This window comes from Solenopsis invicta, chromosome 7, assembly GCF_016802725.1.
Source record: "Solenopsis invicta isolate M01_SB chromosome 7, UNIL_Sinv_3.0, whole genome shotgun sequence".
Classification (NCBI taxonomy): domain Eukaryota; kingdom Metazoa; phylum Arthropoda; class Insecta; order Hymenoptera; family Formicidae; genus Solenopsis; species Solenopsis invicta.
The window spans coordinates 11,296,163-11,313,228 of record NC_052670.1 but is presented as its reverse complement, the minus strand read 5'-3'; the positions used below and the strand labels follow the sequence as shown (position 1 = coordinate 11,313,228).

General features: G+C 35.9%; 1 protein-coding gene across 11 annotated transcripts in view; it reads right to left on the bottom strand.

Moving 5' to 3' along the window:
• LOC105202434 (dystrophin, isoforms A/C/F/G/H) overlaps positions 1-17,066 on the bottom strand; it is a 508,516-nt gene that overhangs the window by 91,311 nt on the left and 400,139 nt on the right. For all 11 annotated transcript variants that reach the window (XM_039451747.1, XM_039451745.1, XM_039451744.1 and 8 more), the window contains one exon: positions 6,867-7,011. In XM_039451747.1, the coding sequence (XP_039307681.1) occupies positions 6,867-7,011 (145 nt within the window). The remainder of the gene's footprint in view (positions 1-6,866; positions 7,012-17,066) is intronic.

The following is a 17,066-nucleotide window of genomic DNA, read 5'->3' as shown; positions in this document are numbered from 1 at the left end:
AGGATGCAACGATATCAGACGCCACCGCTGCATCGCAGTGCAGAGGATACTAACGTGTGCATTCGTAATTACGTTTGACGTTATGCAGTAGGGTTGAAAATTAGTCTCTTGCACTTGGCAAAGTCGAGCAAAAAGGCATTCTTATAATATTGTACGCCCATTAACGAAATTACCTCTCATCGCTCGCAAAAAGTTAAGGATTTGCTGCGAGCAAGATATCACAGATTTTTTCCTGCACGTCAAAAGGTGACGCGTTCGCGTCTGTGGTTTCCTTTTTTTTTATATCGCTACGAGAAGTTCACTTGTAGGAAAAACGAATTCGTGCAACTAAAAGATCGTCTTTAGCCGTCACTCGAGTAGAAGATTTTTCTACGATTGCTAACGTTTGCAAACGTAACCGACAGTTCTCGTTAGCCCCACATTCGACATACATACATATATTGTACACCTCGTAACTGTGCGGCATAAATTAAACGGTTTTACGTCTTGTTGTTCAAGTCTCGGTATTTTTCGCGTGATTTTTCTCTTTTGATTTTTTAACGCGTATTACAGTGAGCGTTGTGTCACCACTGGCAAAAAACGGTTGTTTTTTTTTTTTAAGAATAAAATCACATACTTCTTTGAAAGTGTATATCTAGCCGTGCTTTTACAAACTGATTGGGAAAATAATGGCGTGATAAATAAAACCATGTCAAAATAAACAAAGATGTAGGTTACGTTATTGTTTCCGATTTAACAATTGCATCTTTACAGGCAATTATTAAATCAGAAACAATAACGTAACGTACATCTTTGTTTATTTTGAGATGGTTTTATCTATCACTCCATTATTTTTACAATCACTTTGTAAAAGCACGACTAGACGTACACTTTTAAAGAAATACGCGATTCGAGGCAGTATGAAACAGCTATTCTTTGTCTTTCTATCTACATGTCTATCTATTTATCTGTCATTGATTTAATTATAATAGTTATTTATTTTATATAAATAAAAATTTGCAAAAAATCTTAAAAAAGATATAACACTATCAGAAGATGAAACACATTGCACATTGTTAAATTATATTGTTGAATGACCTAGTTAAATTGTACTATAGAATAGATTTCGCCATATGCAGGTCATTAATCATTTTTGTATTTTTCGTCGTTATTTTCTTCCCTTGCTTCTCTCCCATTTCGAAGAATGATGACGCGTTGTGCAGTGAGTGATAGAAATCTCATTGCGGTTATTCTCTATTTTTCCTTGCTCTCTCGCAATTGTACAGATTTCTCTTCTAAAAGTTTTTTATTGCAAATAATAGATCACGTATGAATCACGTATAAATCGTGCTTTCCTTAAGGAATGTTCCATTAATTGCAATCGGTGGAATTGAGAACTTTGCGGCATATAAAAAAAAATCTGCAAATGGATTAATTACGAATAATTGTGCTCTCGTTGTAAATTGCGCGCATAGAAATTTACGCGTTTAACCGTGCGGGTCGAGACGTTAATTAAGAAATTAGAACAATTTAAAGCTGTCCATCTACTTGGACAGTTAAACGTTTTCTAATTGCTCGCAACAAGACGAGTTTCCCTTATCAAGGCGGTTATCATTACGAGAGAGGTTAATTACGAGGTATATACACAACGTGAGGCAACAATGCGCCGATGCATATCGCAGTAATATACGAGCATCTGACACTAGGAATCTTCAGTATTTAACTATTCCCAGCGGTTCGCGTATTGCATATCCCACCGAGAGGGGATAAATTATTTCAGAACAATTTTTTTAATATACAACTCCCCACGGACAAATAAATGGTCCTTTGTCTGCTATTTCATATGCTCGACATAAAAATAAAATGCGGATATTCACGCGATAAATGATTTAATTATTTCAGAACAATTTCATTACAGAATTCTACGAAAAAGAGAGTCCCCCTTTTTTCCTCATGTTTCTCGTGTGTACATATTGCGACAAATGGCAAAATTATTTTAAAATTAAATGCATTGTACCGTTTTGCGGAAAAAGTAACCCGACCCTTCCATTTCCCATTTCCACGCCATAAAATCGAACAAATAGGAATTTGGGCGATAAAGCATCTGCCCAATTCATTAATCCTAAGTCAGTATCAAGGATCGTAAATGTCAATCGTCCAAATCAATTTCCCCTCGCCCCCCCCCTCCCCCGATAGAAAAGCAAGCCTTCTCTTATTTACGATTCATCCACAGGGACGAATATCCTACACCAGTCGATACTATTATCCGTCAGAGAAACGAACGTTAAATATTTCAGCTACGAACGTCGACAGACCTCTCCGTAAACAATTGAGGTAACGTACGGTGCGACGAGAGGACCGGGGCTCTCCACTAACCCGAAAGAAAACACACCGGCATAAATTCCGGAGGGTGGCACTCGGGCGGCCAAAGTGGCCGCCCGAAAAATAACCGCCAAGCGTGACCGTTCTCGCGTGAAAAGAGAAAATTGCGACTGCAAGGCCGAAACAAAAATATCAATCGCTCGCGCTATATACGAGGTGTGCGCCGAGGAGATAGGCACGACGAGGAACGAGCTGCCTATGAAAAAATGCATGCTCGAAACTGCGGACGTGTTTCCGTCGCGAGCCAGCAAAACCCGTCGAATTCGCGTCGCGAATCGATACGCCCTTTCGACGCCCTTTCGGGCCTTCCAACGTAATGTCGGCGGTTTTTTGATTTATCAGCCGTATTCGAACGCGCGCAAACAAACGGACGGACGGACGGAAATGGCTCGTGTGCGGAAGGCGCGAACGTGAAACGTTCGTCGCGGACGGCTCGTGTCGCCGGGACGTGTAACGATGCCGTTTATAGACGCGCGGGTTTACGCGACGCGGCCGGGATCGATCCGCGCGCGGCTCGCGAACGAAATGGAATTTTCAGGACGGCTCGCATAAGAGAAATGGCCGTCGCGCTCGTTACACTGTCGCTTGCAACGGCGGCTAAACCGCCGCGCAATCGGCTTTCATTTCGATTGCGTGGGGGGCGCAATAAACGGTCTTCTAATTACGCGGCTCTCGTTTCGACTTCGATGCCGAGATGCGCGCCCCAGCGCGATAGTTCCGAGCCCGATCGAGCGAATTCATTTTCCTTCTGTCATTTCGTATTACAAGTGATTTTTAACTTTTATTCTAAAACATTGGAAAAAAGTGTTTGTTCTATAATCAAGAATTATTTCTGTAACTGCTTGCGAAATTAAATAGAATTTAATTTACATTCAAGAGAAAGTTTCTTCGAATAAAAAAATATTTGATTAAAAGAAATTTAATTGAAAGAAATAATTTGGTTGTTCCGTTTTTAAAAATATATTTCTTTCATTTGAGAAAAGATTTGCGTTGCGCAACCAAACTACTTTTTTAATTCTAATAAAAGAAACAACTGAAAAATTTCTTTAAATTAAAGGAACTTTTCTTTTTTACTGTATAGCAATGAAATTTTTCTCCAAGTGTAAAAGATGTGCGAACAGTTCGAATTCGAATAAGTGTTGCATTGCACAAACGTCAAACACGGCATTTATAGGTTTATTAATTGCTTGTCGTAAGAATGACCTCGGAGTTCTCTTTAAAATAATATCGTTTCCAGTTGACCTCGAGCTTGAGAATACATTGATTAATTATTATTCAATCTTCAATCTTACAATTGTTGAAATAATTCTCGGAAACGACATCAATCGCGAAGCTCAATGGTTGCTTTGATCAATGACATACATTACTTACAAGCGATCACTTTTATTATTGCTGATGCCTTCTTTTTATAGGATAATTTGTTTTACTACGGAAAAACAGACATAAATAAAAACGCACTCGTAACATGATCACATTTTAACCAAGTAATTTTAACCATTCGAGAAAACGTCGAGTATCCAAACGTCAAAAGGTAATTAAATTAATAACGTGTAATTAAAATCGCCCGAGGCGAGCGTCCCGGAGTTTCGCATATGGATACGTTTAGGATATTCACGGAATTATTTAGAATCGCGCGACGCATATGCATGAGGGTAGGATTTATTAATTACCGGCGAATCCGTTTAAATTAAATCCGCGTGTAATCGATTTACATTAACCGCACTTTCCCAATATGTGACGATCGGCGCGGCGCATCAAATATCAAATAATTTCACGACGACTTCATCGACGATAATTGCAGGAATTATGTTTAATCGCCATATTATTTTATTAAGTGAAGTTGAAGAAAGAGGGAAAAGACGTGCCTAGAAATGTCGAGGTAATGGCCTTAATTGGATCTACGTAGAAGTCGGGACAAACAATTACGTTAAGAAACAATCGCTCGGAGACGGTAGCAGCACGAGAATTTAAATTCCGTGCCTGATGTGAACCTGAAGGAATGCAGGTACCCCGCGTAGCGGGGCTTCCTTTCTACGTTGCGTAAATCCCGAGCGAATAAAGGCGGTTGTATTGTAATATTATTGCGAATTTTAATCGGCTTTTTAAAACACGAGAATATATTTCAATATTCATTTATAATATTTGGTAGATACAATTTGTTGTTATGCTTTTAAACGTAAGATTGAAAACACCATGGGCAATTTGATAACTATTTATTTATCTCGCATAAGCGATTTTATACAACTGTTATATAAAATAAAAATAAAAAACTAAACCTTTTTTTTAGTAACCTTTGGAAAATTGTTTTCTTCTATACGAAAAAATTCAATTGATTGTATAGAAAGATTTTTATTGCAAATTTTCTATAAATTTAATTATAACAAGTATTGGAAGAAAAGCAGTATTAAAGCCGCTATTTATAGTACATTTCGTACAACAACTATGTTAATAAGTAATATTTTAAATTGAAAACTTAACAATTACATTCATCAATGTGTTATTCAATCCATTCTAAACTCAAAAGCTAGAAAATATTTATTACTTGGAATATTATTTATAAAAAGTGTAATGACACAATGGTTCGAAAAGAAACCATTTGTGGTAACGTAGACCCGCCGGAAAATAGATTTATAGAATTGTGTTTTGATTTAAAAACACAACGTTTTGTTATAAAATTGTATATTTATTAAAAATAAAATATTGCAGGACATGCAAATGTATGTACTCGGATATAGCCCTTCCGCATACAGACTGCAGTACCGAAAATCTATAATAATAAACGTAATGTAAACTATAGAAAGTAGGATGACAATCAACTTTAAAATAAAAATTTTGAAAAAGAGGATATTAGATCTATTGAGCATGCTGCATTGTTAGCATGCTGCATTTGTAAAATCCCATCTTGTTTAACTCTGAACTCGAAATGTGTGTGGTCGAATAAAATGTTAAATAGCAAAAAAAGAAAACACTTAAATGCATGTATATGTATACATTCATGCGATAATACGCTCAAGTTTGAAAAAAAATGAGGAAGTATATGTAATTGTATGCTAAAATATACCTAAAAAAAATTTCGAAATGCTCAAAAGTGAAAATGCTTTTTTAACAAATGTCAGCGACTGTATTGGCACGTATTAGCGCCACTGCAAACGACGGACTACTAATAATGCCATAAGTAATCATTAGAAATTGTCAACTAATAACGGAGACACTTTACGAGTGACTATAAAATCTTCATTAGCCACAATACGCTTTTCCCTCTATGAATGCAAAAAAGCAAAAAAAAAAAAATACAAAAAATTCTATCCTGTTTTAATCGACAAATGCAAAAAAGCATCGTTAAAATATATTCTCTCATTGACTATGATTGTGAGATAAATCAAAATGATTTTTATGCTGAATTTCAAAGCGATCGTATTTATGAGAAGCGCGTCTGTATGAAGGCAATCGGATGAGTATACGGTTGAGCACCTTACCCTTCCGCCTGAGTAATTAAGGATAATCGATGGTCATTTCCTGTGTTCTACGGTAGGAGTGACAAATACATACACAAATCTAGCCGCACGATGACATCAATGATCTGGTCGAGGGACATGCGGCTTATCACCTCCGTACACTCGGATACTACCTGTATCGGTGACACAGGCGCTTCAGCATGCCGGCAACATGCGTACTCTAATCTGAATTAATCCAAACTAGTGCGCCTTTATACATTATCGCGCGAAGGACACCTATGCACATCCAATTTCGGCCACATTGTAAAATATAATACATTTTTAAAAGAATATGCAGGCAAAGGTGTTGCGGAGAGAATAAAAATAATTCAGAACGCTATATTAAAAGAGCCCTAAAACGTAACTATTTACAGTAATCTTAAAAAAAAATTGATCGATTGTATTAATGTATTATAGGAAGCAACGTCTGGTTAAAAAGTGTCAAGGATATCTTAAGATAGATACTATATTTCTGATAAATGAGATATAACGAAGCGCGGAAATCCATTTAATCAGGGGAGAATTTAGTTAGAGCATTTAATGCACAATTGACGTAAGAGCACAGAAGTAATTGAGACTCGCGTTTCCATGAGGCGGAACACTCAAACGTGATGAGAATACGTAAATATCCGTATTCCGGATGAGCTGCCGTGTCTCCTGGAGACAGTTGAACATCCGCTTGATAGCGCATGAGTTTATACGTAATTATATTCTATTCGTCCAATTAGTTTGCGAGGCGGAAACTTGCAAGCCTCTCGGAGGACAACTGTATGAAATCGATTTTAGGTACATAAGTCATATCCAAGTAACTTGGCTTGAATCCTGAAGTTCGGGATTGATGTTATTGCCGCGAACCGAAGGATGTTAAATGGAGTATGCTCATCTCTCCCGAAGATAACGAATAAACGCTGACTAAAGGTATGTCTATCGACTTTGCGGATTAACTGAGGTCCGACGAAGCGGAACCCCCGGATAATCTATGCGCGAAACAGCTAGCATTCGACGACTTGCCTGTTGTTTTTGCAGTGCAGCCACATCTCCGCAAACGGGTCCCAGGCCGGTGAGCTCTGTGTCTTTCCTTATCACCCATTCGATGAGCTCGCGCAACGATAGCAGTAAAGCGTTCCAATGTTCCGTGTTGCTCTCCAGTCGATTTCTGCGCAGAAAAAAAAATATGCATGCTATGTAGTTCCAATATCTGTATACATGTTGGGTGGCTTCTAAAATTCACTCACTGGTTGAATATCGCTCTGCTTTATATATTTAATATATATTTATTTTATCTAGTTTGCATACTAAAAAAAAAATCCGAGCGTATATTAACTCATTGGGATTTCGTAACGAATCTGACTCGCGATGTGTATTTATGTCAAAATATGAAAACAACAAATTGACCACATCATGACCTTCTGTGATGCATTAAAATGTTTTTAACAAATAATTTATTTCAAAAATTGTTATTTATCGAAAGTTATATTAAGCTGCAATATGTATATTTTATATATTTAAAAAAATATATCACATATATGAAAAACACATAATAAGCAAAAAGCAGCGGATCTGTAAAGTGTCTCAAAAATAGGATATTTGAAAAAAATGTTTCATATAAAAATTGTATGATTTGGATAGAGACGAATAATTAAATTAACTTTCGAAAAAAATTAATTTATTAAAATCATATAAAGATTATCATTGTTTTTTTAAATATAATTTATCTGAATAATTTTGCATATAAAAAAGTATTAAGGTAATGTTATCGAAAAATTAATAGTATGAAATATTTTATACTTTATTCTGTTATGTACAATTCGACATAAGTTATAAAATATCGATAACTCCACTTTAATACTTTTATGTGCGAAATAATTCGAGGACTTATATTATATTAAGAGAAAGTCAATACTGATCAACTCTTCGTAAAGTAGCACTCCGTTCTTGGAAAGTATATAAGTCTAAATATTGTATAAAAATTAATATTGATAAAAACATGATCTGTTTAGATAATTAAAGAAATAAAAACGCACAATTTAATTATTGCTTTTTCTTATAAAATAAATAAAATGGGTTTAATTCTAGCTTCTTAATTTTATAAACTTTGTTGTTTAATATATATGAAAAAGAAATAAAGTAACAAAAAATTGCACAAACTTTCATTAACATGTTAATTTTTGCAATTAAAAGTAGCTCTAATGTGTCATAATGAAACAAAGAAGGTTTTATTAGCTATCTTAATCTTATTAATGTCGAAATAATATAATTATTTATATTCAAGTTTCATGATATAATAAACCTATGATAAAAATATTGACATTTTTTACATCGAAATAAAAACGTTTCTAAACGTTCTTGCACATCCATATCCACGGGATGAATTACATCTTTTCGACGCGCTGATGGATTCGCGACGGGCGTAGCAGTGGCAGAAAAGACGCATAAAACGTTCGACTCGTCGTAAATGCGGGTAAAAGAGAGTACATATTTGTTGGGGACAGACAGGTAAAGTCGTCGACGAGAGAGAGAATGAGGAAAAAGGATTGGTAAGGCGGAGCGATGCGCGCGAAGTGGATGAAAGGAAAGTAAATGTAAAGCCTTGATGTTACTGGCAAGTGAAACATCGGATGATGAGTGAAAAGAGAGAAATGGCGACGCGAGGTGCTGATAGAAAAAAAGAGGAATCGGATAGGTACTTGAGATAAGTAGATCAAGACGCAGAGTGATTGAAAAAGGTGTGTGACATGTTACGCGTCACGATGTGGCGGAACAAGAGGGAAGATACCGATTTAGAGAAGTGTAAATTGAAAAATAGGAATTTTAAGAGAAGTGAGAGCAAAGAGACGGAACGTATGGAAAAGATGTGTTTCGAGTAAAAAAAAAACTGGGTAAATATGAAAAGCAAAAGAGTTGGAAAGGAAATTAAAGTGGACGACCATTCCAAACGACGCGGTAAACGTAAAACGTACGCGATGGAAAAAGCTGCCGGGAAAAAGGCAGGCTGGTGGCAAAACCGATTGCGGCAAGAAGGAAAACGATCTCAGGCAAATTGGAAAAATACGGAAGAAGTGCCGTAGACGGTGACATAAAGCGCTCGTGTACAAATCGATCTTGAAAGAAGACTAGGAGTAGTAATAAGAAGAGACGATTCAAATTCGGAAAAAAGCATAGAACAGAAGCTCGAAATGACGAGATTAAGAGAATGAATAGAGAGAGATTCTTGACCGAGAATGCTTCGTCAGAATAGAGTTGATTAAGACAAAGAAGCAACCAGATTGGATTACGAAGTAACTCCAGACAAAAAGAAAGGCAAGAGCGTAAAAGAAAGTCAGATCACGAGATGTCTTAACAAAAAGGAGAAAAAGGAAGCTGTACAAATGGTGACATTTGCAACAGGCAAGGTTACCCAGAAACAAGTGGAGTGCAGTGGGGTAGGTTAAATCGAAAATAAATGCAGAATAAATATTGAAGGACGCCTGTAACACCCGCGTGTTTTGTTAATGGTAAGTAAATACTGCTGGACGGAAGCGCCGGAAACGCGAAATAAAATGAAAGACCATTGGGAAATCACTGGAAGACGCGGGAAGCGCGAGAAACTGGATATGGAAGAGATGGCCTCGAAAAGAATGGGGACTTGTGACATGCACCGTTGGGAGAAAGAAACGGAGGCAAAAGATGTTAGAGTGATGCAAGGGACAGGACAGATATGCAGGATAAGTCAGAAGAAAAGAATTAGTTCGAGGAGATGATCTCGCAAGTATTCAAGATAATGGTCTCGCAGGTCCACGCACGTACAGGTCACATCGTACGGCATGACGTGACATAACATCTGCAGAACTTAGCAAAAGAAATGTAACAGAAGTGCCGACGAACGCTCTTATCTTATCACAGCATTAAAATTTGAAAATTAAGCGGTTTAATTCTTAGTCCTTCTATCATACGTCTTGTTTCATATAAATAAAATCTGTAATACAAAAGTAGTATTAATTTTATCAATTTCTAAATAGTATGATTTTCCTCTTATTAAAAGCGTTTTGGCTACACGATAAAAGATGAAAGTTATTGAAATTTAAAAACTGAAGATTTTTTTAGGTTTACTCTTTTTTTTCTAACCAACAAGAAAAAATTTTGGCCGCAAATGCCGTAATTCTGGCCCAGAAACTAGCTGCAAAGAAGAAAACAATGAAAAGTTTGATTTAATTGACTTAATTTCCTGATAAAATTTGTAAATAAGTACTATAAAACACGAATTACATAAGAGTCAAGAGCAAACAAAAATTAAATAATTTTTAAACCAATAAGTGAATTGTGCTCAAACTTTACATAGCTACTTAAACGTAATACTAACATATTTTATGAAACGTTTATATTTTTAATAATGTGAGATATGACTATCATACATCCTTGATATAAAAAAAATGTAAAAATATATAATTCTATAAAATCTCTAAATGCTTTGTAAGTGATACTACAATTCTGAAAAGAGAAATGACAAAAATCTTAAGTCACAAAAAAAATTACGCGCTATATTCCTTGAAGTATATGACTCGTAAAAAATTTGACGGTTATTCGGATTTATACGATTAACTTATATTTCGCAGGATTTCAATAATTTAACGGCAGTTCTTATCTTAAGAAGATATCACGATTTTCAATTCATTGTTATTCACCGCGTGTTATTTCTTTGACAACTAAAATGCAGAAAAATGAAGATAATTTATAAAAGTCCTAATACCATGAGTCAAAAGAATTTCTGTAAATTCTGGAATTCCTTTTACAGAGCAATGTAAAAATAAAATGTGTGAAATGTAAAAATGTAAATATATAAAACTATAGGATGCGACCGCAAGTAGTTCAAAACAAAGATAATACAAAAATGACGCTTAGCTGGATATTTCTTCTTATTTTATTCCTTGTTTAACTTGTCGCCTATTATCTTGTCGGAACGACTCGTACGCGGATAGAATTCAAAGTAGTCTGAGAATAAAGAAGCTCTGCGTAGGGCGAATTAAAGCGGAAGACAGAGGCCCGAGAGACGGGAACGGCATAAAGAGGTAGGAAACGCGAAGGAGGCCAGGAACTGAATGCCGCGAGAGAAATTCTCGGATAAAGAGCGGCGCGCCGGCCGCCAGGACAACGAAGCACCGTCGTCGTCGGTTCGCTGGAGGTTCGCGGAATAGACGAAAGAGGAAAATAAAGGAGATGTGGGCGAAAGGAGGGCACAGGAAGGATGGCGGCTGGGATTTAGATTTATATTTCGCCATTGTTGCACCGCCACCGGTGGCGGCACCCACTTTACTAGGTCACATTCAACAATCCCCATCGTCTTATTCCCCCACGGCCCCTCTTCAGAGGTCCCACGTTGTCGTCGTCGTCGTCGTCGTCGTCGTCGTAGTCGTTCTCATATCGCAAAGAAACAGCCTCGCGTCCGGATATATCGCGGTTATTGTAACGTCGATGAGAGTCGCGCAGAATTTCGCGTACTTTTGCGATTTGAACGCGCGTACTGGCGTATGTATACGTATGCGTCTGTACACAGGGGCACAACTACGTCGAACGATATTGCACGTCTCCCAGGGAGATAAGGGCGCGAGGATATTTCGCGCGATGGATGACGGTATGGGGAGGAGTTACCGGAAGAAATCGTCCTCATTGCCCCGACGAATCGTGGGAATAAACTTCTCTCGCGCTCTACGTAGCCGTTATATGCGAGGATTGATGCTCGCGGGAAAAATTTATTCCACGCTGTGAGAGAAAAGAATCGATCTGCGAGACAACTCGTATGTGCTTACGTGTTTGTCAAAAAATTGGATTTTTGCATTCGGATTTATAGGATATATATGTAACTCGATAAAAAAGCAGCTTGTAGCCAGCAGAATTGCGACGTGAAATAGAATTAGACAATAAAGACGAAATAAGATATCGACGAAATCATTTTTTTTTTTTTTGCAATTTTCTATCGTGATGTTTCTCGTAATATAAAGGACGTTGAGCCTCCTTTTATCACAGTACGGTGCTCATCGTTAAGATTCATATTACGCTTGTCGTCTGGAAATTATTAATTTTAATTAATCGCGGCTCATATATGGACACCGGCAATTTATCGTCGTGTAATTGAGAAAAAACGAGGTCCAGGTGATTAATAGGACGTCTGTCGGACCCACGTCAGTAATGGAATCTTACGGTCACGAAAGGGAATTTGGCGGAACATCTATTTTCGCTCGTCGTCCGGCTGCCAGAAACAGGAGAGCCTCCACTAACGGAAAGATATACTTCTCGTTCGTGCGATCGCATTTCAATTGAAATGTTCAGTAAGTGGTGCCTACACTGTCGCCTCGACGCGGGCGAACCAAGTTGCTCTGCAGAGCGAGCGATCTTTACGACGTGCCAGGCTGATGTAAAATAAATCACCGGGAAATTTCCTGGGCGGCTATAAAAATCTGCCGAAGAAACGTCACGTACCTCGCACCTACTCGATAAAGTCCCGGCGCAGCCTCAAGTAAATAAATCATGAATAACATCCCGATACTAAGGATTTCATTGTTAAAGTTGTTCGTGTCGGAGACGATACGGTTGTTTATCGAGTGGTAAAAAATATTTGGAATGTACTTCAAGTGTAAAAAAACTCGAAGGTAGCCCCCTCCCTCCTCCCCGCCTCCCCTAGGAAGGGAATAAAGAACAGATCTATAATATATCTGATATGAAAATTGAAAATATTAATCTAGTTTATTACAATTATAAGCGGATACGCGATGTAAAATATTTTGCATAGAAAATACAAAGTGCACTTTTAATAAACCTTTCTCCCTTTCTCGTGGAGAAACTGTAACGCTTGTAAAAAAAACCGTTATAATAACGAAATTCTATAAAAATAGGAAATCAATATATCGCAACAGAGCGATACAAGGGTACCGCCTTTTTTCGTTTGCCGAGCAATTAAGAGACGCGTACAGCGGTATCGAGTAAAGTTTGCGGAAAATTTGATTGCGCGAGAACGGTGTAATTCGACTCGTCGTCGTCCACGAGGAAAAGTGAAAAAAAAAGAGGTACATACACGTACAATAAGATATGTGCAGGATTGATCTGTGAGGGTGGCGAAATGCAAAACGCGCCGGTAGAGCCTCTGATTACGGGGGATCGCCAGATTTCCATGTACACAACCGGAGATTAAGTATAATTAAAACGAGGGCATAGTTCCAGTACACGAAGTGCACGCAAGCGAAACTGTAGCATCGATATAGATAGACTGAGGATTTGGGATAAGTCGAGTTATAAAGCAGTTCTCGGGGATGTTCTCGAAATTCCGAGACGCACCTTTAATCTATCTTCCTTGTCGAACACGTTTACGGAACAGCCGCGAAAACAAGCGAAAGTCGTTACGCGTTTCGAGCTTTACGTCGGATTTGGCTGAAAACGTAGATTATCCGGCAAATAACGGAAACGATTTAGCGTGGATCTGGTAAGAGAATGGTTCGTGTCTGGAAGGCGATTCGAAATAAAAATCAAAGCAAAAGTGAAACTTTGGAAAGTTGTAGTCTTGCATTGTTTTTATACTTGCTTGCAAATCTCAATGTCTATTGAGTTGTAAATCGATTTTTAATGAGTCGAGAAAAACTTTTTGGTAAAAATCAAATTGTAAAATCATTTACAATTATCAAACTTCTAGCACGTGTAAATAATTACGTCGAGGTCGTCAAAGCTGTCATCAACAGAAATAGAAAATAAACGCATTCTTCACATTTTCGTACCCTTATATATTAGAGAAATTAATTTATAAAATTACATCCAAAAAAAATAATTAAAAAATAGGAAAAGTAATATAAATGTGATATAAATGAATCATTAATTTACATTCTTCCTTCTCTCTTTTATGTTTTTTTTTATCTACTAGAGTTATCGCAAATGTTTGCCGCTTTAAAAAGTGAATTGCGATCTACACAAGTTAGTAAAATGATCTATGATATAAACTATGATATAATATTATATCTACAAGACTTTTATTATTTAAATAACTAATCTTTTGAATGTCTTAAACATAATTTTAATAAAACATAGAAAAACATAATGCAAAAATAGCAAAATAATCCTAGTTAAAGTATAAATTATATGTAAATATTCTTGAAAAGAAATTCATTATAATATAGATGTAGAGTTAGATATATTTTAAATATTGCGTATATGTTATACATTCAGTAGTTATAGTGCCACAAATCTTTATCTGTCAAACTAAAACGTTAAACATGGAAAAGTTCATGAGAAAAATGTTCTATATTCAAAAATGTTGTGTCTCACTGAAATCATTGAAATTCATTGAAAGAATTTCATGAATACTGATAGTTTTCACGACCAAAACCTACAATGCGATTTCAACTATATCCTGCGTTTATGCGACACGAGACTGAGTCTCCGCAAAACGTCTGGAGGGATGAATTTATGAATATAAAACAATACACACTTCACTGTATGACAACCCATTTGATAAAAAGATATATCGTTTTAAATTCGTTCAGATTTGTAAGAAATTTCAACTCGATTATTACACGTTGCTGTTTTTTTTTTTTTTTTTTTTTTTTGTAATAGAAGTGAGCCAATTTTTTGCACAAAATCTAGATTTACGGTTTAATTTAATGAGATTGTGTCAGTTTTCGTTGTAAACTTGACGCAGTTATTAATATAAAAAGAAATTCAAAACATAAAATTTCAAAATAATTGAATATAAGGAATCCAAGAAATAAAATATTAATTAAATTATAATAAAATTGTTTATTATTCAATATTACTATGTAATTATTTTTTTAAATCTTATGATTATATTTATCATAATATGTTACATCAGATAGTTTTAGGATCTATATAATATTATTAGCGCACTGGTTAGCAATCAATTACGGAGACTTCGTATCGAAAATATATGATGGAAAACTTTTGTTCGTTCAGCACGCGTCGTTGCACCGTTCTATTCTGGCAAATGAGAAATGTATTAAATCTTGATAGTCAATGCGAATCCACGGGGAGCTATCAAAATTCATTGCGGTCATCGATCTTGCTGATAACATCGCGCGATCGCAATCCGCCATACAATCGCGATAAATTAGCTGCCGTTATAAATAGATCTCACGTCTAGACGAAATTATTATTGAGATAGCAACGAATTCACTCGTAAACAATTTACACAGTAATGTGAGATATAATTTGCATATACCGAGGAAAACAAGAAATTTTCTTTAAGTTTGGTAAACCATGTGTTTGTGTACAACTGTGAACATATTTTCTTAAAAGAAAGGATTATATTTATTTATATGAAAAACATAATTTTCCTGTTAATTAAATCATTTACTAATTATAAAAATTATTTTATGCAGTACAATCAATGTTTATTGAAATATTAGTTTTTATAATTTAGTAATTTTTCAATAATACTAATTTAATTTTTTAAAGTAATTTTTCTAGTAGGTAAATTATAATGTGTAAAAAGTATTTTTTATAATATAATATAATAAATATATACATATATATTATAGTTTTCCTTTTTAATAAGTAGTAATTTTAATATAAAAATATAAAAATTTATTTATTATAGATTGTAGAAGTTGTACCACAAGGTATTATTATATAATAATTTTACCTGAAATTAGATATTTAAATTGTAATTTAATGTTGTAGGTATATATCGTCTTGAAAAAAATTTACCTTAAATATTTGAACTCGTAACCTCTGGGTCATGTCATGAATCTCATGTAAATGTGCTGTGCCATTTTTTCCAACTGATAAATGTGCTATAACACTGTCTAGCAATGGTGTAAACGCTATTACTACAAGTAAAAAATTCTTTTTGTTTTTAACGGCTATATTAATTCTACTTAAGTGTACATTTTTTCAAATACAATAAACTGTTTTAAAATCTATTTTCGTAATTTTAGAAACGTGAAATTAAACAAATTTACTAAAATGTAATGTTTTGAAAATTAAAAGATTCGAATTTAATATTTTAAAAATTCGTTTACAGAATTTGAACAAGTACTTTACTCTTATAATAGATTAAATCTGAATTTGATTCAAATAAATTTTTCAACAGAAAGTCACTTTTTTTAAATTTAATACTTCAGTTTGTCCTATGCTTAAGAAAACAAAATAATAATTATTTAATTTACGTAAATCTAATTTTAATAAATATATTTACTAAAATTAAGAAAATTGTTTTCTCAATGTAATAAAATATGTTCTCATTTCACAGAAATATTAAATACACTGCTATGTGAGTTAATAGTTTATTAGCGAATTATTACAAGTGCGTTTACTTGCGTAATAATGGATATTGACGGTTATTAACATCCATTAATAAATACGTGTCATTCATCATTGAATAAATCCTCCTCGCTGTCAAACTGCCAATTAAATTAAACGCGCTCGATTCGAGAATGTACAAGCCGTACCAATAAAGTCAATTGTACTCTGCTTATATAATTTTCGAGTATTATGAATCAGCTAGCTCATGAACGCGCGCGCGTGCAACGACTACCGCCTCTTCTTCCGTTCGCCTCACTTTTTTTTAACTCGGAAAATCCCCTCTCACTTAACGACGCGATCATAAAACTGAAATTGACCCATTTCGCAGAGCGCGTTCGTTAACCACGACACGCTATCCCTGTAAAATGAGATGTACCGAGCCTCGATCTTATCTTTTCTTTACGCGCCGGAACATCTGGCCCTCTCGACTTCAACGAGATTCCGACTGAGGTCCGTGAAAATTCATCGCACACGTACGTCGTGTCTATTCCTCTGTGATAGAACGTGATATATTCTGTTATCAATTCAATAACCACATTACAATTAGATCATGGGGGAAGGTGGTCTCCATTCGATAAAGCTCTTTGATCTATTGTGCCGACGGCTCGTCGTTGACGTTTCCCACGGAGACTCGTCAACGACATTGACTCGTCGCCGTCATCGTTCTTGTCGTCGCCGTGCCGGTTAACGTAATAAAGCGGGCAAATGGAATTGCCGCAAACGGGCGGAGCGTTATAATTCAACTCGGGGGAACAATTTACCGGTACAATCCCAATCTGAGCGAGGTCGACTCGCTACACAAAACCGGCCCAAACTTCTACAATAAACAACATCAACAACGCCGCCATTAGCGTCGCGTCGCCAGCGGATATCTCCGCGTCGCGGTTTCCAGTGTGCAACTCCGTTCGTTATGGACAATTGAATAGAACGACT